This window comes from Catharus ustulatus, chromosome 7 (assembly GCF_009819885.2).
Source record: "Catharus ustulatus isolate bCatUst1 chromosome 7, bCatUst1.pri.v2, whole genome shotgun sequence".
Lineage (NCBI taxonomy): Eukaryota > Metazoa > Chordata > Aves > Passeriformes > Turdidae > Catharus > Catharus ustulatus.
In genome coordinates, this window is record NC_046227.1 from 12,867,554 (window position 1) to 12,891,318 (window position 23,765).

Sequence of the window (23,765 nt, forward strand, 5' to 3'; positions counted from 1 at the left end):
GAGGCAATAAAAAATTCAACAAGCCTTATGGTCAAGGGGCAGTTTAACAGCGTGACACTGCATTTGGTGGGGGAAGAGGAGAGGGGCTGGAAAGGTACCTGGAGGTACTCTTTGTTGCTGTCTACATTGGGGGTCCAGCCGTTGTCGTCGCTGTTGAGCCGGCTCTGCTGAGGGGTCCATCGCCCATCTGAGTAGGTGGAGGAGGCACTGATCTGCGTGTTGGAGATCCTGCCAGACTCCATCCCCAGAGGCACATTGCACTGAAAGTCTAGAGCAGATACACACATACAGAGATTGGTTTACAGACTCAGTACTTCACCCCCAAGTGAAAGGCAGCCCTGAACTAATCTCTACAGCTAACCCTGAGCAAAGCTGCCTGTCTGGAAAGATGAACAGATCTGTACCATCTTGCAGGTTGTGTGTGTTCACAGATGGCACTGAAAAATTATAGATAGGGCAGCTTTGTGTTTGCATGGCCCTCTGAGCACTAATACATTCTGGATCTTTCTCCCTTTCTCTGTCTTCTTCACCTTTACTTAGTTTTGACACAATTCTGTCCCTTTCCTCCCTCCACCTCCACCAAGTACCAAGATGTTCCAAGTACCCTTGCCACAAAATTCATATCTTCCTGAAGGTTGTGGGTGAAATCTAAGCACTGACAAAGCAAGGAATACAGCTAGACACATTAGGAGGGTGCTTACTGTTGCCAGCAGGAACATCAAGGATTGGAATGGGCAGCTCTAAAGGTTTTGTGTGCATGTGAGAGCAGGGATGCACATGTGTGTCTGTGTATAGCTGTATGCATGTATATATGTATGTGGTATCAGGCCTGTAGGGATTAACCAGACAAGATAATGAAACACACTGCTATGCTTTTCTTTGGATCTCTTCACTTCTAAGGCTTTAAAAGTCACAATTAGCTCAGTTTTATGGCACATCTCATCTATTTTATGGCAGCTGTGCTGTAAAAACAATAGCAAAGAAAACAGTGATAGAAAATACTGCATGGGCCCAAGTGTGCTGCTGCTGTAAACCAACAGGGTTCCACCAAACTGCCTGTGTTTCTAATGTGACCAAGTCAAGTTTGGGTGGAAATGATGGGCCAAGTTAGGATGTCAGTGCTATTATTAAAGTTTCAGTTTACACCGCCATAAATGAAAACAGACCTGGCACTTTAACAAAGGCTTTTGTGCTTGATTTCTCAAGCTTTTTGGTCAACATCTTATTTCCAAATCCAGAACAGAAAAGGGATTAAAGAACAGATCAACTCAGTGCGGCAATGGGTAATGGTGAAGAGCTCATGCTTGTCCGTAACTCTCACAGCCTCAGCAGAACATCCCTTACTCAATCACAGAATAAGAGGTTGTAACCCTGCTGCCCTGGTGCTGCACACCCCCTACTCTGCCCTGCTCTCTGTCTCAGGCTTTCAGTGGCAGGTCTCTTTCTCTGGGACTGAGGGGTGTCCTGAAGGCTTCTTCTGTTGTATGAGAGGTTCACTGTGAACAGAGGTCAAGAACAGTAGCTCTGAGGCAAAAATACCATGGGAAAACAAATGGAACCTTTCCTTGCCTGCAAGTGTTATCACAAAGAATCAAAATGCTCTTCATTCTCAGAACACACAACTTACTTCCTCACTCTACATCAATTTACCTCCCTTAGTAAGGGTTATAAAACAAAATTTGGCTTGAGATTCTTAGAGCTTTAAGCAATCTTTAATTAGACAGCCAAGAAATTCCAATTTGTGGTTTGGGACTGTGAATTTCTGGAAAACCAGAGTGAGAGAGAGAGCATATATTTCCCCCCATGCTTTAATGAATCTACTGCACATGCTGGGCTGAAGTCTTCCCCTAAATCCTTTGGGCTGAGCACACACATGAAGGATTCTAACCCAAAAGGTATTGAAGAAGACTTCACAAGCAAGTGAAAAGTCAACAAAAGGTCAGAAAGTGAAATTCTTACTGAAATCTTACTTCTATCAGAAACAGATAACAGACCTAAGTGAAACTGCTGTCTGCATTGCTGGTGGAGAGCCAGCCCCTGGCCACACTTCTGCCTGCTTCACTCTTGCATATGCCAAACTGGGAAAGATGGGAAACACAGGGGACACAACTAGGTCATACACACACATTTCCAACTTACTTTCTGGGACTTCCTGGTGGATCAAGTAGTACTGAGCAGAGAAGCCGTCCTTGGCCACTGCCAGGTCCGTGTGGAAGGAGAGAGAGAGGACGCCGGTGGTTGAGCGGATGTCCGATGGCATCTTAGCACCACAATACCTGCCTATCAAGGGGCCAACTGCAAAAGAAAGAGCAGTGAAGATAATGCCTGCTTTCCCACCAGCCTCCTGGGTCACCAGGAGGATAAAAAAGACAGGCTTCAGGGGTTGGGTTATTTTTTATATCTATCAGCCTGGTGCCATGCAGTGCAGAAATATCCACTGCAGCAGGCATTGCTCTGCAATTGCTGGGAAATGCTCCAGAATGCTCTGTTTATCAGTTTTGCTATTAGGCAGGGAGGTCCTCCCATGATTACATGAACCCACTACCCTTCCCTGAGGGAGAACTGCTGGTGTTTGGAATGTCCCATGGGGCTTTTCAGATCAGTGGTTACAACAGAGCAGTAGTTTGTGGTTTAATGGATGCAGCCTTCTGCAGGCACACTGTGCGCAAGCTGGCCATGGAGTGCCCTGATGGCAGGTTGCAAGCTGCAGCCACTTTTGAGGTTAGGCACCCTTGGTGTTCAGGCTGCACAGTTCTGGAGCTCTGTGAGACACCAGGAAGGGCCAAGGAAAGCAGTGCAGCACGCCGTGGCTTACCCTGAGGGATGCCATCCCAGATGTCTAGCCAGTCATACTTGCAGTCTCCTTCCCCTGACTGCAGTGGGTCATGCTCGAGGTCAAAAAGCACAAAGTGGAGGAGGATTTCTGTCTTTGGCTTGGCTATGATGGTGAAGACACAGTCCAGGTTGTGTGGATACTTGTCAGGGTAACCTGGAGACTCAATAGTGCCGTTGGAGGCAGTGAAGTTTCTGGAGCAGTCCTCGGAGCCTGTAGCAGCAGGAAAAACCCAGAACCTTCTTAGCAACAATGAAGCTTAATGCCAACAACTTAACCCTTTGGAAACCCCATTCTGAGTTGGTATGGTTGTGTATTCACTTCTGGAAATGTCCTGCAGCTCAAGAGCTGTGGGAATTACTCCAAGAAGCAAGAAGGTGATTTTCAAAGCATTCCACATGTGGAGAGACAAGGACCATGAGGCCACTGTAGTGGATAACATGGTTTGAAATCCCTTAGAGAGCTTTGCAGATATAATCTGTACATCATTGCTGATCCTCCTGACAATTACCCCAAAACCAGGACTAGAAGAGCGATCCTATCCAAAGCCATTGCTGTGATTCGGCAGGCCAGCACCCTGCCACGTCCCTCACACCGGTGGTGGTGGACAGGGAGGCCACACCAAGCTGGCCTGTCTTCCCCCAGCTGGCCCTTTGCACTCTAACCCATCCCCCAAACACGGACCTGGCAGACCTGTGTGCTGCTCCAGAGCCTGCAGAGAGGCTGGCCAGCACGCAGGGAGCTGCCATCCACTGTACCCATAACACAGCTGCCAGCTGCAGCCACGCGGGCAAGGCGCCGCAGCAGCCCCAGGTCGGATGGAGGAGCCCTGTCTGGGGAAGGAACTGCCTGGGATGGGGCAGAGAGGAGTAGTGGGATGTGTTCTTTTTAGAAAGGCTGTTCCCATGGGCCAGTCTCCTGCAAACTCCAGTCTTCCAGCATAAATATCTGTGCCTCAGTTTCCTCTTGAGAAAATCCGGAAGCACAAATATTTACACAGTGAAAGGGCCTGTGGGAGGGTGCCAATGTCTCCACTGTTTGCTGCAAACCTTTGGGAAGTGCACAGTTAGCCTGCAGCCCTCCCAGGACCCGCATAAGGGACAGGGGCCAGCTCCAGCATACGTCTCCACAACGTGGCCACATTAAGAGTGGGGATAACAGAGGCCACGGCAGGGAGGTCTCTGCTGAGAGCAGAAACAGAGCCCTCTTTTTCACAGAATGAGCCATCCACACCAGATATGCAAGTTATTTCTATCCTTAAGGAAGACCTTTGCGTGGTGGGGAGGACAGACAATGTTGCCTCTTATTTATTGCTGACCTCAGCACTGGCCTCGGCTGCAGCTCGGTGCCCCCGCTCATGCAGCCAAGGTGCCTCGGGGTGCTTGGGCAAAGGGGAATTTGTGTCATATTCATACCACGGTGACTTTGAAACTCTTGCCAGGACAATAGGCAACAGAAATCTGCAGCCTGGAGCTATGAGAGGAGAAAAGGGGGTGTTAGAGAAGCTGCTGGCCACTGCTGCAACCTGGCAGTAGCATTCGCAAAGGTTTCTGCTTCATTTTTACTGGGACACTTTCCTTCTCTCTCAAACCCTTTTGCTCTGGCTCTTCCAGGCAGCACAGGTTTTCCCAGGACTAATAGGAGACTTGTTATTCAATTCAGCATTAACCTACAGAGTCAGGCCAGCAGCCTGCAGTAATAGCAGGATCTTGCTCTGCATTATGCAGTGCCTGGCTGGAGAGCTACTCAGGAGAGGCTCTTAATTGACTACCTAATGAAGCAGCCAGCTTTTCTGGTGTGAACTGTGGGGTAAAATGCAGAGGCAAAAAAAAAAAAAAAAAGCCAAACACAAATCATAGCATAATGTCATGAATAGGATAAGGGTGTACTTCATTCCAAACAACCTGAAAGACAAACAGATAAACAGTGAAAATAACACAAGCTCCGAGCTAGGGAGAAAATCAAAGGTTAAATCCAGAGTCAAGGACTGTCCTCTGGAGAATGGCAAGATGTAACTATGTCACCACATTAGACAACAGTTTCCTCATGTGGGGCTCTTATCGCATTTGGCATCTTTGTCTATATTTCGGCTAATAGCAGCAGACACAATGATCAGCTTTTTATAAGGAAGCTGCAGATAATCAACGGGAGTCATGCTGGCTTGGGCAGCACAGGCCAGCCTGAGAGGAGACTTTGATGCCCAGCGCTGGAGAGCTCAGGCTGGCCCTGCCAAGCTGACTCACAAAGGGAGCAGCAGGAGGCTGGACCAGCCAGGGCAGGCGGCTCTTGTCAGCCCACAGACTGCTGACTGATACCCATCAGGGGATTCAAACACTGGTATGTGGTTGTTTGTATGCAGATTGCTCCTCTCTCACACTGTGATAAGGGAAATTTAGCACAAGGTGGGGAAATAAATGCTCCATTGAAAAGAGTTGGATTTTTAGGTCACATTTAAGACAAAAGGAATCTGCAGCCACTGCTGCCTTTACTGCTGTGGACAATGACAATCTGATGACCTTAAAGCTAGTGACACCCTTGCTGGTTACCGTGACAGCTCAGACAGAAACTTGGCCCATGCCTGCCTGCCAACAAAAGGCAGGGTTTGCTTGTACTGCAGGAGCCCTGCAGCCAGCGCTGCCCACCGCCCTCTCCAGAGCCCTGGCTGGGACTGGGCTGGGCAGATGTGGGCTGGGAGTGCTCCTGGATCACGGCTCATCCACACTCCTGTGCCAAAACCTGCCTTGCCTGGCTTGATTTCGTGGGCTGTGGCTATAAGAAAGTGTGGCTGTATCTGGAGAGGATGGCTGCCTGCAAAAGGAGTCCCAAGCACCACTTCAGACCTGAGGGCAGTACTGCAGGGACTTACATCGAGAGACAAACTCAGCTACAGCCTCCATCCAGTACCACTCTCCAGATCAGCCCTTGATTCCTCTTCCTCCCTTCTTCCCAGTAACAACTTCTACACTTTCCTTGTGTATTTGTTCCCTTTCTGGCTCCCAACCAGACCGACAGGGTTCCTGCCTGCCATCCCTTCCCCACAGCATGACTGGGCCACTGCCCACTGCCTCCTGCCCTGAGTCAGGGCACAGACCCAGTGTGAGGTCAGACACCATCCAGCATAGCCTGCTGGGCTCACAGGAGGTGTGAGCAGGGAGACAGAGGCAAGGGGGGCTGAGGTGGGTCTTCCCACCTGCATTCTTTGTCATCCTCTGTGATGGCAAATGGCCTTAGCAAACCCCAATATCTGGCTGAATCACTAAACTTTCAGGACTAATCTGCATCCTAACCATAAACGAACAGTGGTGGTGAGCTGGCTGCACAACAGCTCAATGGCCAGCTATGCAGTCCAGACAACTGCCAGCTTTCCTTCTCCATCTGAACCTTCACACACATGTCCTGTCCTCATGTATTCACAATGAATTTAGGGAGTCTCATTCTCTCACAGCAAAGTCTCCACATTCACATCTACCTATGGCCAGGTTGTGGGCTGTCTGTGCACCTCTGCCTGCTGCACAGCTGGCCCAGGGCCCCTCTTTATTTTGGAGAGGCTGGATAAGCAACCCTGTTGTACTCCTTTTTTGTTCTTCCCATGGCACAGACATTGTTTTTTCGTGCTGGATGCGATGACTGAAAGCCGCGAGTGTTTTCTTCCAGCACATCACCAAAGAAATGTGGGCACAGGGCAGGTGCCCACGTGCCCACGCAAAAAACTCTCCTGTTCCCTCAGCATGCACACACACCTCCCTCACATGCACACAGAGCGGGGGCTGTTTTTTCAAGCCTCTTTCTTCCCAGGCACAAAATTCTGGCAAATATTTAGACAGAAACACTATTAAAAGGGTTTTGAGCAGATTTTTCTTTCCTCAATAATAGTATTAAACAGAATTATGAACAGTTCCTCTTACATCAGCCTGGAAGGGTGCTGCCTCAGACCTTGACAGCATTGCTGACAGCAATCACTTGAAAACTAGAGATCCCCAGTTACAAACCCCACATTCATGGAGAGAAAACACAGCATCACTGATCAACCCTGAATCACAACTCCACAGGAGGGGGAGCTCCATGCACTCCTAACAGAGGGACAATCCCCTTTTAGCCCTAACAAGCTCTGAACATGCCAGGGAGTAAAGATATATGTTTCTAGTCCTCAAATACAAGAGAGCATTTAAGGAGGAAGTCTGCTTTAATTGCGACATTGTGATCCAAAAATGCACTGTCATGTGCCACCAACATCTTCTTGGAAATGTGATGCACAGACTTGCTTATATTTAAAAAAAAAAGTCCTTTATCTCTGGAAAATATGCTAGAAATCACATTGAAAAGGTGGTCAAAGGCATGTCCAGATGAAGATAATTGTGTCAAACAGTCTGGGAGACAGGCACTGACTCAGACACTCACCTGTCTTGTAGATCTCATAGCGCAGGGAGAAGCCGGCACCTTGCCGTGCGTAGTCTGAGGTGAACTTGATATAGAGAGAGGGGCCAGAAGAGATGATGGTAGGAGGTGCAATGTTCCCACAGTGCTTTCCCAGCAGGTCTGCTGCTTCACTGTCTCCATCGCGGATCTCGATGTAGTCGTACCTGCGGAGGCAGGTGGAATGGCAGGGAAACCATCTGTCAGGGACATGTTTCGGGATGCCAGGCACAAACAAAAATCTTTCCTGGTACTGTGTATTTCACAGAATGTCTTCCAGACACTACCCGAGACTCTCTTATTCACACCACACCACAGACCCCAAAACACTTTTTCTCTTTTGTCTGACTATGTTTAGGTCCCTTCCTCGGCTGCCATTCACATCATTAATTTATTGCACATACATCCGCTTCACCTACACAGCCAACATGCAAAATTTAGGACACTCTTTACCTCCACTTCCACAAAACTCCTTTGGCAGGGGAGAAGCTCAGATACAACTCCCCAGGGACTGCTCTCCCCTGGCCTCTCTTCTGAATTGCCGTTGTGCTGTTTGGCAGAGTTCACTTTATTCCAGTATCCATGTGGGAATTGGCCAAGCACATACCAAGTGTGAGACTGTCAATGTTCAATCCATGTGAGCAGGTAGCTATTTTGTACACTGACACCACATTGGTCCTTTAGCAAGCATGGTAGGTACACTCACTTCGCACTTGGATATTAATATTAATCCTCTTCTATTAAGTGCTAATGAAGATTTTCTGTGGATGAGAAGTTTTGTCTAAGAGCTGGGTACCCACACTCATTATTGCTGATTAGTAACTGCGACATTGCCTTTGTAAAGTCCTACTTGAAGGTGTTCCACCTATCCACTGGCCTGGATATCTGACTGGTGTGGGGGAGGAATGCGTAGGGTTAGAAGAATTGCCTCCGAGTGCAGAGACAAAAGCTGGCTGCAAAGCTTGGCTGGAAGGCAAAACTGCCACAGATCCCTTTATATTTTCGAGGCCATGAGTAGGCAAGGTAGTAGTATCAGGCTGTGCGTGCTGTGAAGAAACAAACAGCTTTTACGTGTACATCTTGTTCTTCAGCTGCTTTCTAACACCCACGCTCTCCCTCCCCTCTCCTCTCTGGCCAGCACACTGCTATTTACAGAAAGTGACCATCTCTCTAGGACTGTTTATTTGCTCTGTATCAACCTGTTTGAACAACATGCTACAGCTCTTCTTACGGGGCCAGGGAGGAAAAAACCATTTCCAGGCTGCCAGGAATCTGCCTTTCTTCTTTGTCACGAGATCCTCTGTTTGGGAATGGAGAGTTGAAAGGAGAAGTAGCTTGCTGGATACAGAATGATCCTCATGTGACTCATTCCCGTTCCTCAAAGCACATATCGGCGAGCAACAACCTCAAAACAAACTTACAGGGACTTAGTGTGCTCCTCCACAAAGAAAGATGGCCCAGACGGCTTTGGTTTCACTCCTTTCTGGGACTAAATCAGGCTGAGAGCCAAAAGTAAAATGCCTGCAGATAAAATCCTGTCTATGCTGGACCGAGCACTCAACTAGCTGCAATCACCCAGCCTTTAACTTCATTACAGACTCAATTGGCTTGGCCAAGGTGAAATCCAAGCGGTCTTGAGAAGTGGCACTCGAAGAGGAAGAGCATTTGGCTTAGCTGGTGTGTGGAATCACAGCAGTGCAAATGAAGATCTGCTGCCCCTGCTCTCTCCTCAGCCCTGCCTAGCCCCTATCACCTCGTGACCTCTTATTACCCTGACACCAGGCAGCAGCACCCTGTGTGACCCCACTAATGTCCATCATGTGTGGCTTCATGCTACCATCTCTCTAGGGAGGAGAAACATAGAAGGCAGTGTTAGTGCTTCTTCTAAGTAGAATTTTTTCCTCCTTGTTTGTCTATTTGTTTAAAGTAGTACTGAGCAAACAGCAGGGACATTTTGTTCTCTAAATAACTACTTGCTTTCAGCATGCTTGCAGTCCTTCCACATCTGAAGTACACATCTGTGCCACAGAACTACTGGCTACTAGTTAAATTGTGAGTGTGTGGCAAAAAATTAATTTGGCAACAACATGAATGTTGGCAAAACACAGTTAATGGAGTGGGCTGTAAAAGCTGCCATTTTCATGCACAGAGGTTAGCTGCATCCCAGGAAATCACATCTGTTTGTGTCCTCGTGGGGTTGTACCTTGCCAACACGGTACATGGCTTCAGCTACTTGACTGCAATGATCACAGCTTCTGCTGTAGCCAGCACAACAAATATCCTAGTGCTGTCCACATGGTTCCTCAAGCCACCCAGTTCAGTAGGAGCCCTGGAATTTCAGAAGCAAGTCCTGAACCAAGAAATTTTTGCTTATTGAATGGGTGACAGACTTCCAATAATACATACAATTAGGGAATATTGCAATCTGCTCATGGGCAATCTGCAAATGGAAAATTAAAAGAATGAATCTAGTAAGTAAATCATCAGGAAATATTTTCCTCTTTAAATTAAGCCCTATTTGGCTTCATTCAAGCATCTAGCTTAGCTTTCTCATACTGGAGCTAATCCTTAATAAATCAAATGTTAAAAACAACTGAAAAAAAGCTCTTACGAGAAGTTCAGGAAATAATTTTTGCCAAATGTAAAATTAATATAAATGTGTAAGAGTTTTCTTCCCTAGTTAAAAAATCTTGGTCCAAGTCCTCTACTCTGCATGAGGCAAAACCTTTTCTTTGGGTCAGATAAACAGAGTGTGAACCGGGGAACTATTACACTCGGGAGACAGCACTTGCCCAGATGAGCAGGAGCCCCTACTTCCTCTCCATCACAGCAATTAAGCTTTAGGCTTTCAAGATGAAACACCAAAGACATCCATGTTAAACTTCCAAACTTCAGCAAGAATGCCAGCTAATCCCCACCACAGATTGTTTTGGAACCACGCGCTTCAGTCATGTCCATGCCTTGGCCCTCAAATGATAAACCCCATTCTCCTCATCCTGGGTCACTGGGCATGTTACAATCCAGTTTGGCCAAATCTTTGCTCCTGTTAAGCCTAAGCATGGCTTCTAGACTTTCTTCTTCCCTTGTGAAAAACAAGAAGGAAAACTGGAAGGAAGAAAACCCAACCATGCTTTCTATTCTAACCATTTCATTTTCAGATAACTACGGCCCAGGGCACAGCTGGGTGGGACACATTTATGCTGCAATGTGTTCAAACTGTCTCACACAGTGCCCAGAAATTTGCATTTCACTCATATAACCGAATCCATTGTTCCACTCAACATGCACCCACATTCTTGTGGGCTGACCTCTGGCATTACCTCCACCGGGAAAGCTGCCATCTCCAGCACATTTCATGGCCACTTTTCCCCACCTAGGCATTGCTCCAAAGAGCCAAGCAAAAACAGAGTGCAACCTCTGTAACCCACAAGTATAACCAATTGATTAACAAACTCTTCCTTTGCAGGGAAGGTGACCACATGTGGCTTCTCCTCCAATGGCACAACAGCAAGATATTCTGAGCTGCCACTTGAGTGAGTTGGTTTGAAACCATCTCAAACAGCTTTTCACCAGGGAGTTTTGAGGCTGGGAGGCAATGCTGAAGTGCTTTTAACTTCCCAGACAATGGAGGCTGAGAAAGAAGAGAAATACAAGATGTTCTTCTTGAAGCTGTTTAACAGAATTAAACAAAAAATGTACAATGCTTACCCATATTGCTGCATTTTTCTTACAGATTTTTAGTAGAAGGTGCTTTGCTGATGTTAAGAGAGCTTTTATAAACTAATTATAAAGCACTTCTACAGCCTGTATTATGCTTGTTTGCTTGTTTTTTCCTCCAGTCAGCCTCTGCTTCCCAGGCTTTCCTTTCTATTTTTCCTAAGTAATTTTGCTGCTGGCTCCCCAAATGAGGTGCAACAAAAGCAAACAAGCCCCAGCTGTAGTGATTATGAGAGGACCTCCAGCTTTTCAGTCCTGTTCTGTTCCGAAATAGCTAATCTGCTCCTTGACCACTGAGCTGTGCTCCATGATGCCCTGGGGCCAGGAGAGACCTCCCAGGAGCTCACCCAGGCACTGCTGAGCTCCTGAAAGACTTCAACCTATCCGGGGAGCAGCACCAGAAAGCCTGTGACATTCCTCTGGGTGCTCCTCTCCAGAGGGACACTCAACACACCCTGTTTAGTGACCCATACTGCTGAACACAAAATCAACAACCCCACTGACCTTCATCCCCAGGTCCCAAGAGATGCCGAGTCCTTCCCCCCTGAAACATGCCTTAAGGGACATTGCAGGGACAGCAGCTTAGGATGGGGAGAAACATGAGTAACAAATAACAAATTATTCATGTGTTCCCAGCTGTACCATGAGCCTTCTGAATACACAAACTTGGGCAAGCCTTGCTTCAAAGCCTAAGGAGGACTGGCCAAGCTCTGACATAGCTGGCAGCTTTCTCTGTCCCTCTCTAGAGCTATGATTTGAAGTAGGTGAGGACTTGCACTCAGCAAAGCCCAGCTTCCAGTGCTTGCCAGGACTGGAGAGAGAGAGGCAAGGCTTGAACCTGAACTTCCCCAATGTTTAATTTGGAGCAATTATTTATAGGCGTTTCCATGGGGCTCATGACTGCAGCTGGCAAACAGTAATGATGGGATTCTCACGAGACCCTGGGAGGTAGGAAGGCAGAGAGGAGCAGTGTCTGCCCCAAGGTCACACAGGAAGTTTGCAGCACAGCCAAGAATAGAAGCCAGTCTTGACTGGAGAGATTATATTATATTGGAGAAATCTGGCCTAGATAGACAGGGAGACAAATAGGTACAGACTGCATGCCAACAACCCTAAATTTGGGAATGCCCAGGGCTGACTCGAGCCTTCAAGACCGCTGATCTACTTGAACCGTATGTCACTGTGTCTTGAATGCATCTGCTGAGGAGAGGAAGAAAAACTGCAATTCTGGTGAAATTCAGCAGGTGTTAATATTCTGGGGGTAGGCTGGGGAACACCTGTACTTAGCCACAATGGCAGCTAGTAAATGCAATTGTTCCCCTTTGAAAAGGTGGTGGGAGGTTTGTTTCTCAGAAATTGTTATAAAAAGCATAAGGTCTTTTGAACAACCTCTAAGAACAGGCAGTTTCTTAGAAATTAAATAGCAGTTGCAGTATAGAGATAGTTAAGAAATGATGAACCAGCATCTCTGTGGTTGTTGTGCAATCAAGAGGTGACTAGAATTAATGCCCATTACATGCTACCTGGCTTAGTCAATTTTTCTGTGTCACCACCCATCTTCATGCTCTTTTGTATGCCACCTTCCAACCAAATCCTTATTTCATGGGTGGTTACATTGCAAAAGACAAAAAACCACTTTTCCATGTTGTTTACACAATCCTGAGGACATACCCTTCAAAGATTAAATTGTTCCAGAAGCTACTGAGGACTTTTAAATGACTTTTTTTTTTTTAACAGCCATGATAGCAGAGGCGAGCACCACTGATGAAACAAGAGCAATGAAGTTTGATCTTAGCTGCCAGCCCTTAATCAGAGTAATTAATTATAAATACAGCAGATGAATTGGATTCTCCTTTGACTTGAACTGGTTTTACACATGTGTAACTCATCATTTTAAGGGTAATCACTCCTAATTTATCCTGGTGTGAGAAGAGAATCACTCCTCATAGGCACAGGCCCTGATATGGATGTGTGCACAGAACTAAAAATCCTGTACCACATCTAGATTTAGCCAACAAAACGTCCTCTGCTCTCAGTGGAAGCAGATTTCTCACACCCAGCTTGGGATGGAATTAATTGCTCTTCTGCATTGACAACAGAAGTACTTTAAATCACTCTGACTGACTAGACCTGGGCTTTGGTGTCTGAACAATGCAGAGATGAATCTGATCTCAGTCTGAACCCTTTGGGGCCATTTTTGCCTATGCTGAGGCAAAATATGCTCACAGAGCTTGCCCTTGTTTTGCCCTTATGGAAATAACTGACTCTGGCAACAACAGAGAGAAATGGGCTATAATTGCTCTGAATCTGAAGGGATTTCACTGGATTTCAGTGACTGAAATGACAAAAATCCTGGCAGCAGAGACAGAGCTAGGCTGGTATGGAGGGAGTGGGGGGATGATGGTACAGGCAAAACTGCTTAGGATTTCTCGGAAGTTTGTTTTGAATTTGTAGGATCCAATTATGTATTGTGTAATCACAGTATTGTGGGGGTTTGTAATCATTCTACTGTGCTTCGGATTATTTTCTTATCTCCTCAAAAAATCTGACCAGAATTTCTGAGAAATTAAAAAAATCCAGTTATCCAGTTAAAGGTAAAGAAAAAAAATAAAGAAAAGGAAAAAGGAAAAGAAAAAGAAAAATAGAGAATGAGAGAAAATAACCCTGTTAGATTGGAAAGCTTCTTCAAAAATGCCTCAAAGACAAAAAATGGAAACAATAAAGAGCCTCTATTTCTACTCTCTGGGTTGTTGTTTTCACCCCGTTATAAGCACTGCTGATGGGAAGAGGCTTTCAGCAGTTCCTGCTAACTTAATGCAGGGGGGAAGGTAGCCAAAATACTTTGTGCAAAGGGACGAATAAAACATGACTGCAAAGTGCTCCTGAGACAAGTTCTGATTCAGGAGGGAATCTCAGCTCCTGGCATGCTGCTGCCCTCCCCTGAGACAGGAGAGCAAAGGCTCGCCCTTCAGCCCCAGGCTGCCTCCCTCAAGCTGTGCTGCCAGATCGCTGCGGAAGGGCTGGAGAAGTGCTCTCATCTGGGGCATGCCTGGAAAACCGACCATTATATAAGAAAAGAGATGTGCTAATGTGCACTTTGGGGGTTTTCTGCAGGCTGTTGTTCAGGAGTTACACATGGCCGTTTAATTTTATTTCTGTTTCCAAAACCATCTCTATAAATTCCTCGCTCTTCTATTTTTAGCTACAGGGGTCTTTTGTTGCAAGATGTCTGTGGTGTTCATTGGTGGGGGGAAAATCATGGTGAAATAGGGAATAACGTATATAAAGCATGTTCAGAATAAACCCCCTTCCCATGGCATTCTGCCTTCTGTTGCTGCTCTAAGGGAACTGAAGCAACTCACAACCCTTTCATACCCCAAAACGCAGGACACTTGAGAAAATGCATTTGCACTTTTCTCCTTCTGCTACAATCCATCTGTGGAAAAAATTAGACTTTGGTTTCTATGTCATTTTACTGTCACCACTCACAGGCACTTGATCACTAACAGAAAGAAAAAAATAAATATAATAAAAGATAACAACCACAAAAGGAAAATTTACTGTCGGAAAGCAGCAGAGCAGGCAGAAGGCAAGGGCAAATGCTCACTTTGATCTCTTTGCAGTGGGGGGACTGATTTCCCTTTTCTGCTGGGATCCAGTGCCTGACAACCCAGGCAATAGATGGGGATGAGCTTAGATCAGGCTGTCCAAGTTCTGGGGTGCTGATGAGGATCAGGGAATGCTCACATGGCATGCTGTGCCAGCCCTATTCCCACAGGAGCGAGTGGTGCCCCATCACAGCTTGCTGGTGCAGTAGCAGTCATGGCCTTAGACACTACATGCAGTGAAAAGCAAAAGGAAAGAGTAAAAGCTGGCATGAGATGGGGATCAGAGCTTGGTAGCTGGGCTTTCCACTATCTTTCCACTCATTTGCACTGGCTTTTTTTCAGCACAAAACTGAAATAAACACCTCGTTAAGCACCAATTGTATAAAGGAGGTTGTAAGAACAGAGCCCTGACCAGCCCACCCTCACCCTCCTGGCTGTCTCCATCCCTCATTAATGATGGATGGTCACCCTGGGACTGGCCCACCATAGGATGACTTTCTGACCCCGCATTTTCTCAGACACAGCCTGTTCACAGCCCGGCTCCTGCCTCAGCTGATGCACAAGCGAGTGAAGCTTTGCTGCCAAGACTGGCCTGCAGCCTCCACTATTTGGGCATTCCCACAATTTGGCTGTGCCAGCTTGTAGTAAGAGCTGTTTCTGGGGCAAACAGTGCACCACTGCCTGATCCCTCCGTGCTTGCTGCACAGCATCTCCTACCCCCTTCTCTCCTCAAAATATGGGCACTTGCAGCTCAATGGCCATCTGAGCCATGCGGTGCCAAGTCTGAGCACAGTCAGTCCTGAGCGAGGGCCAGGGCTGTGCCATGCGTGTGCCACAACTTGCTGTGCATTGGCAGCAGCAGTGACCTCCCACATGGTTCTCTTTGACAGCAGGGACTGTCTGGGGGTGTGGGAGGAATTAGCTGCTGGCAGAGGCTGGTTGGTACCCCTGAGGTGAGCTCAGCCCAGCCCAGGATAGCAGGTCAGAGAGGCAGCCACATCGAGATAGAAGAGGGAGACAGAGACAAGGGAATGGGATGCTGCATGAGGCTGGTAGGTACCTTTTCTCCTTAATGTACTGTGGGAGCAGGGGGATGGGACTGTCCCTGTTTCTCTCACAAACGAGGACCCTGCCACTGCTTTGTTCCAAAAGATTTTCTTTCAAGCAACCCTTTGTGTCACCCTCCTGTTCAGCCGTGGCAGTGTGTCTGCTTTGTCCTGCCAGCTCAGCCATGGAGTGTTTACAAGCCTCCCTCACCCTTCCAGGCTGTGGTTCAGCTCCATTGACACTGAAGGCAACAGACTCCTCTCTCGGCGTGTGATGAATCAATTACTTCCTCTGACACTCTATTACTATAGCCCTTACATCTCCAGATTGCAGATGAAAAGACAGGCTGAGAAGGGGGACAGGGAAGGGGAGAGGTCTCCTGAGGTCTCCATCAATTGAGTTGTTGGACATTTGAAGAAATCCCCATCTGCCATATTTAAAGACAGAGAGATGTTTTGCTCCTGAATGGCAGAAAAATCAGAGGGTTTTCACAAAAGAAAACCTAAGAAATCAAATGGGTCAAAAAACTTCAACAAGGTGCAGTGAACATAGATCAATGGTGAGTCAGTCCCCTCTGCTGATGGAGATCCCAGACCTTGCTTCCACCCATGACTAACAGCCAAACGTCGGTATTACCAAAGCGACAGTCATTACACCTTCCTTTTCACTGCAAAATAACAATGTAAATGAAACCTCCTACCAAGACTCACAGAAGAGGAAGGAAGCTGAGCACATGCCTCAAACTCTCGTGCTGCTGGTGGAGGGGGGGGAACACTTCTCCTTGTTGGACATCCATCAACAGCCCCAGCTCTGAGGTTTCCCTGGAGGCTTCTAACACGTGGAGAACTTCCCTTGCAAACACCCTGCACGCAGCATGGCCTCAGCAGGCACGGGGCTGAGAGCAGGGGCTCCCCCACCACCAGTGGATGAGTATTGCCTGTCTCTGGAAAGCAGAACTCCACCTCAAAAGATTCCTCACACAGTCTTCTGTACTGCTGCAAGAAGGTGGAGGCAGCTACCCTACTAGTTTCTGTGCCATTTGTAACAGAACGAAGTCTTTGGCAGAGGATTTCTGCTGTCAGACCCCACTGCTTCAGGCTCTGCTTCTAGGAATTCATTAAACAATATCTCCCTGTCTGACCCAGTGTTACTTTAAAACCACACCATACTACTGTACTGTGATTGCTCACTAAGGGTGTATGCAGATCTCAAGAATTCCTTGGGATTAGCAGTGGGGTGGGGTGAGAAACCAACAGAAAAACCCTAGGTTATTCACTCTTTCTAATCATCTACCGAGCTGCTCACTAAGCCAGCGTAAGGAAGGCTTTCTATGGTGTGTTTGAACTGATATATCAGACAGTTGCTTAAAACATCCTGGCTGTGATTAGTGGACCATGACTGCTATTAACTTATAAGGAATTCCAGGATCACCAGACTGTGGTTTGCAACATATTATTACATTGCCATTCAATGGTGGTGTGCAGCCGCTTGATTTAAAGGAAACTGAGAACTTGCCTCAGACTAAAACCTAACCTCCCCCAATTCCTTCAAATATGTTCTATGCTGAGTTCTGGCCAAAAGCAACCACAAATTTCTTCTGTTTTTCAGTCTGCTCTTTGCAGTCTGTTCTTTTTATTTTGCATTCATATTTAATTGCAGAATTCACACCCAGCCAGAAAAGGCTGAGAATGAACTGGTTGTCTTCTGCTGCACTCTGACCTACTCCTGTGTGGTGCTGCCTCTCAGCAGCCTTTGGAGGGGAGTGTGCTTTGCACTATTGCTATCTAAACTGGGGTTTATGCCTGAAGATCTTCTTTTCTGTATAACACGGGAATTTTAAGTGATTCACCAAGGCAGGAACAGGAAATCCATAGCAGGGAAGAACCCAAATCTCACAACTCCCAGAACTGATATTTGCTGGGGAGTCTGACAATAGGGATTATATCCATTAAAAAGGCTGAAAATAGCTAAATCAAACAGTTGCTCATTAAAAGGCTTAACTAGTTCCTATGTAAATCAAGGTAAAATCTCACTTTTCTTTTACTAGGCTTTGCATCTAGCCCTTCACAAAAAAATTGATAATTTTTAATATATCATTCTAGCATTCCCCTTACATTCACCAAACATTCTAACTCCTGCATCCAGACAACAAACCCATGATGCAGAACAGCATTGCTAAGCCCACTGTACAACACAAAAAATGACCAAGACTTAAAGTCCCACAGAACTTATTTAGGCTTCTGAAATCTGCTTGGGATGAGCCTCTGTGAAGGCTCACCTGGTTCACATGGTGGACTGGAGCATTGTTGCAAAGATAGTCAAGGGTCTCAGGCTCTGCTGAAAGCAGGAGCACCTCAACACTGTGGTTATCAGGCATTCCAGTGGGATTGCTCTACTCCTGTCCTACAGCATCTGCGCTGAGCGGGGTCTACAAAGATGGAGAGGATTTAGAGCTGGAGTGTAGCTTACAGTGCTTGCTCAAAAAAGGCACATGAATCTGACACTCTTAGCTGAATTCTGAACCCACTTAATCAGGAGTCACCACAGCCAGCCCTGTGCTTGCTCCCTCTCCAGATGCTGTGGGATCCTGTTCCTTCCCTTGCTGGACAGAGAGGCTGACTAAGAAGCGAGTACACCACCACCATTACCAGTTCCTCCTCAACAGCAGGAAGGAGGGGGAGACGTCTCTGTCTCTAATCCTATTGTTCCCAGTGTCACCAGCTGGCCCTCAATTTGTCATCATGCCAACAGGAAACAAGGTGCAAAATGAGATCTGACTCCTATGCACCGGATGTTAGTGAGCTAGCGGGTCACAGGAGACCCCATGAGAGCGTATTTGGGGCCACCACCTCCTGCAGAGCCTGGGCTGGGCCCTCCAGGGAAAGGCTCTGGGGCATAGAGAAACACAGCCACAGAGCAAGCAGAGGTGGGAAGCAGAGAAGAGAGATGTGAACAACCTTGAGCTGTTATCTCATATGGCTGGTCTCACTGTCACAGCTAACCCATCCACTGATGTCCCATTTTGGAAAATGACCCGAGCTTAATGGGAATTATGAACCATATAGCGGATGCTGGGTGGAGTTAAAAACCAGTAGAAGCTCATTTGAAGACAAATTGAGCTGCAGTGTCATGTTACCCAGACTGAATTATTTCCTGTACGTTAGAAACGTTGCTTCTGGCTACCCATGCCACAAATATATGAGCAAGCAAATACCTTCCTTAACATCTCATCTTTGACTTCCCCTCACTGCAAAATTAAACCTCAACTCCCCCAGTGCTTCAGGAGATGCAGTCACTTCCCCTCACATCCTAGTGAAGAAGCCCTCCAACTCCTGGCATTCTCTGGTGCTCAAAATGTATTTCTCTTTTCTAAGCATTTTGCCAATCACAAGATGAACTGCATTGTTTCTAAAATGTTTACTAATAAGCTAATTATGCACACTTTTCAAAGCATTTACGAATTAGCTGTCCATGATTGCTGCCTTGTCTACTCTTAACCTTCACTGATGGAAGGATGGCTTCTCACAATATTATGCTCTTGTTTGAAGGAGATGGCAAGAGAGGCAGGCTGAATGCTGAGTCCCCAGCTGCCTGCCTGGCTGTGGGTACTGAGTCCGGAAACAGCTCCCCCTGCCACCTCAGCTCAAAGGAATTTGAGTCTGTGGCTCTCTAGGAAGAATGCAGAGCTCTTTTGTTCCAGTGCCCAGCTTTTTGGACACCCAGGAGATGCCATGCTGCCATAAGAAGAGGCCTTCACTGGCTGTCCAAGTTGCATGTCTCAGTCTTTGTGCTGTGGCATGGGAACACCAGCATGTTGCTGCCAGTGTCCTCTGGCCAGCCGCGCTCTGTGGGATGGGCACTAGGAGCGTGTTGTCTCCCTGCCAGATCCTGGTTCACTCTGCCCATAAAGCTGGGAGCAGATGTGTCTCCTCCTGCCATGCCTGCCCTGTATCCAACACACATCAGGATGCTGTGCTTGATTCAGCTCTCTTGGCACCATGAGGGCACTTAGGAGGTCACAATGACCACTGCATAAATTGCCTCATGATAGCGGCCCCAGTTCCTGTCTCTTGAAACCTTATGGGCTTGACAGTGGGACCCAAGTCAGGAGGAAGAGCCTGACTGCTGCTCCATTACCAGTTTGCCATCTCCAGCCTGTTCTGGGAAACCCCGGGCCCTGTCTCCAGAAACCTTCGCCAACATTTGGCATGTGCCACCAGAGGGGGCTGCGAGCCACGGCAGCGATCCCCTAACTCCTTCCAGGCAGGGATCCCACCGACTGCAAGCCAGTTACAGAACGTGTTGGAAACGGCTGCAGAAAAATCCACTGGGCATGGTCTGGCTACCAGTCGGGCTTCTGTAAAACACTGTCGCTCTGTAGCAGATGTTATGACTCAGCTGGAAGGTCTTCTGCTGGCAGAGGAAGCATGAGCATGTCCACTGCAGCCTGGAGGGAGTGTGCCTCTGCTGTGTGTGCACCACCCACCAATGCTCTGGCAGGGCCAGCTGAGTGTGGCTGGGGGTGTCAGTAGCCAAACGCAGGAAGGAGCTTTTAGTGGTCCAAAGAAAAGACCAGCAGCGGGAGGGTGGCACAAACAGAAGAGGTGGTTGGTCATAAATTCAGTGACTCACGCATAGCTGAGGTTTTGGACTTGGATTTTCCAAGCAAGCAGAGCAGACAGAACAACAAAATGGCAATTAAGGAGTGGACAGCTCAGCTACGTGACTGGAAAAGCTGGGGGACAGCTGTCCCTGTTGCCCACCTATTGCAAATGGCTCAGGTGACTCCTGGGATCCCAAATAAACCCCAGCATGCACAAGACTGCCCAGCAACCCCCACACCACACAGAAGTGGAAACATTGCACCCCAGCAGCAGCCTGCTCTTTTCCACTGGTTGCCACTTCCCTGTTCATTGAACAGATACCAGTGATGTGGGGTGCAGTACCTGATCTACAGCTGCACTCTCAGCACAGAGGGGAGCAAACAGCCAGGCACGAAGATGATGATTTCTGAATAGTTTGGCAGATCTTTTATCAGACCACCAAACTTCCCTTTTGGCTCTGTTATTACTTCTGTGGCCCCACAGCTGCAGGACAGCATGAACAATGGCCCAGGCCTGTACTCCCTGTCACAGCATGCCCACCCCCACTGCCACAGGGATCCCTGCTGGTGCACAACAGCCACAACAGCAGGAGGTGGCCAATTTTCTTAACCTAGCATACTCCCAAAGCAGCACACTTCCTTGGAGCACAGATACAGCACTCAGAGAGATGTTCTGGGGCTTCAATTACACCAAATTGCTCCTTTCATGATGGTGGTGATAGAGTGCAGTTACTTCTTAATGCAGCTGGACACAGCTGAAAAATAAAAGCCCAGATGTGCCTCCAGAAAACAATAGCAACAGGCAGCACTGAGCAGCCACCTCTGGCTGCCACCTAGGGCACCCATCCCAGGCTGATGCTTCCCCCCTCCAGGCTGCCAAAGCTGTTCTCTGCAGCCAGCTCTTGCTCTGGCATCTAGGCTGCACCAGGTTCATAGCCCCTTCTGGCCAGCTGCTGGCCAAGGGGAAATCACTGACCTCTCCTCAGAGGTCCCCAGGGTGTCAGGCACTGTACAAAACACAGGAGGGAACACCTCCTGTCCCAAAGGGAAATCTAAAGCAGATACAAGGAAGGCTAGAAGGAACACAGTAAAACTAAAAAGACTTTTGGAGACATTTTTGTCGGCTTTCGAATGGGTTTTAGGAATGTAAATGTTATGCTTTATGAGGGAGAAACTTTAGCCTAATAAGGTAAAATGAAATGTTGAAAGGAGCAGCAACAGAGGAAGGGGTTATGGTGTTTACCTCTGGCAGCTGGAAGCACAGACTAGCCCCATTGTTGCTCCAATAGCTGCCAGGTAGCAACACCAGAGCAGGAGACTTGGTCTGCCCAGGAGTGAGTGCCCAAATGGAGCTGATCTGCCTGTCACCTCGATGTGAATGTGCTCTATATCAATGATGAGATGTCAAAAGGAGGGCTCTGCCCTCAGACTCTCTTTGATGCTGATCTCCTGTTCCTGTTAAGGTTCACACCTGCAGCTGCAATGAGGTCTTTGCTTCTTCATAAAAAATCCTCTCAGATTTATCACTAGATGGTCACCTATTATTAATGTACTGTAATGCAATGTATTAATGCTCAAGCTTTACACACTGTCCATATTTGCCTCCTTCTGGTCAGTCACTTTAAAAATTCTCACTCCTATCAATTTCTTTCTGGTCATGTTTATCATGCACTGTTTTCATTGTTCTGTTATGCTTCTTATCAAGCACTGTCCACAAAGCTCCTCCAAACCCACTCCAAGTCAGTGCTGGCTCAAGGGAGCAGGCACCCTGAGTTAGCTTGGCTCTCAGCTCACAGCTGTGGCCAGCAGAAGCTCAAGTGCACAGTGGATAAATCACATTTCCCTTTAAGAAAGGCTCCCTTGTGCACATACACACAGAGAGGGAGATAGTGAGACCCCACGGCAGCCACTCAGAAGATTGCTACAGTAAAGCAGAAAGCAGCAAAGGGATCACCAGCACCCCCAGTGCTCAGGCAGTCCTGCTGCACACACCACCTGCAGACTGGGACTATACAATGCTCTCACAGGCGGCAAAACATGGCAAAAGTTGCACAAGATGCTCAGAGCTATAATTGATATCTTCCTACACATGGAGGAAAAGCCTGGTGCCCATGGGGATATCCAGCTCCCGGACCAATCTGTTTTTGCTTGCCCGAGACCTTGAAGAAGCAGAAGCTGGAGTCCCCTCTGCCCAGTTTGATCCCTGCCCTGCACACTATTGGCCAGTGTCCTGGCCTGTACATAAGGCATACTTTCCAAATGGCATGCTCTGCAAATAGGGGCCTGCACAGGTTTTATTACTGTGAATTTGGGGCAATTGCATTAGCTATGAGGAGCCTATGCAGTTCAGCCTATGCAAGCAGCAATACAATCTGATAGCAACTATCATTCTCACATCCACTGCAAGGCCTTGTTGTGTTCATCTATCCCCACTTAAGCCTCTCTGTACCTTCTCCCTTCTTCATACACAGGCCTGATCCTGCAAAGCACTAAACACCTTGCACACACAGTGACTTCAGCGAGAGTTCATGGTGTTCAAAGCCTTATTAGCCCAGGCTTTATCTGTAGGGGGTGACAAGATCCCCAATGACATCAATCAGCACACCTTCATTAGAGTTAGAGGAGCTATGCTGATTTATGATAGCTGAGGATTCAGCTCTGCACTTCATAACCTTCAGTACATCATCAAACCCGTGCTGAATTCTTTGTTCTCTGCAGGACTGAATCTGCAGCCCCATAAATGCTTCCCCTGTTCCTTTGTCCTTTTTTACAAACAGAATTTCCCTCTCCATATGCAACCCCCTTTTAATCAACAGGACCAGTGTATCTAGCAGGACTGCTATGTCAGGCCTGTTTTAGGAGACCCCAAACTCCTTCACACTCAGGTATCCCTGTAGTTGGTTGCGGATTCCAGATGAAACCCACAGGTTTATTTGTCTGCTGAGACCCTGTTATTAACTCAGCCTTTTATGGTGCCCTTTGATGCCATTAATTATTCTTTACTAGTTGTTAATTGTTTTTCCCAGACATCTAGTTTCTGGGTCCTTTCTTAGAAGAAAAAAGGGAGGGGGAAAAAAAGGCAAACAAACCTCCCCTCCAATCGCCCCAGTTTGTCAAACATAGCAGAAAAAGCCCTATGGGAAGTCAGATCCAGCCCAAACAGGTCAGACCACCACACCTCCAGCCTCACATGGCCCGAATTTTTGTCTCCAGGCACAGGGCTCTCTGCCATACCCTTGCCTAGTTACACAACAGGAAATTGCTCTGCTCTCCCTGCATGGTTTAAAAGAACAGTGAGGCTACCTCGACACAGAGAAACAAGTGGCCTTTTAACCAAAGTCAAGCTCAGGTTGAAAGCCAGTTGGGTCTGATATCAGCTGGTATCAGGCAGAGTTAAGAACCACAGGTTCATTGCAGAGTAGGCTCATCCTGTGCGTCCAAATCAGCATCTTACAACCTCACAGGCAACCCTTGCTCTGGAAAGGCAAGGAAATACAGCACTGTGGGTGATGCTTGATTTCAAGTGGAAGGAAGTACAAGACCC

The 23,765-nt window shown here is 47.4% G+C and overlaps 1 protein-coding gene across 5 annotated transcripts in view; it reads right to left on the minus strand.

Annotated features, from left to right (window-relative positions):
- NRP2 (neuropilin 2) overlaps positions 1-23,765 on the minus strand; it is an 88,613-nt gene that overhangs the window by 52,880 nt on the left and 11,968 nt on the right. For all 5 annotated transcript variants that reach the window (XM_033064385.2, XM_033064382.2, XM_033064383.2 and 2 more), the window contains exons 3-6: positions 7,232-7,413; positions 2,816-3,046; positions 2,140-2,295; positions 99-268 (exon numbers count right to left, since the gene is read on the minus strand). In XM_033064385.2, coding sequence (XP_032920276.1) covers positions 99-268; positions 2,140-2,295; positions 2,816-3,046; positions 7,232-7,413 — 739 coding nt within the window. The remainder of the gene's footprint in view (positions 1-98; positions 269-2,139; positions 2,296-2,815; positions 3,047-7,231; positions 7,414-23,765) is intronic.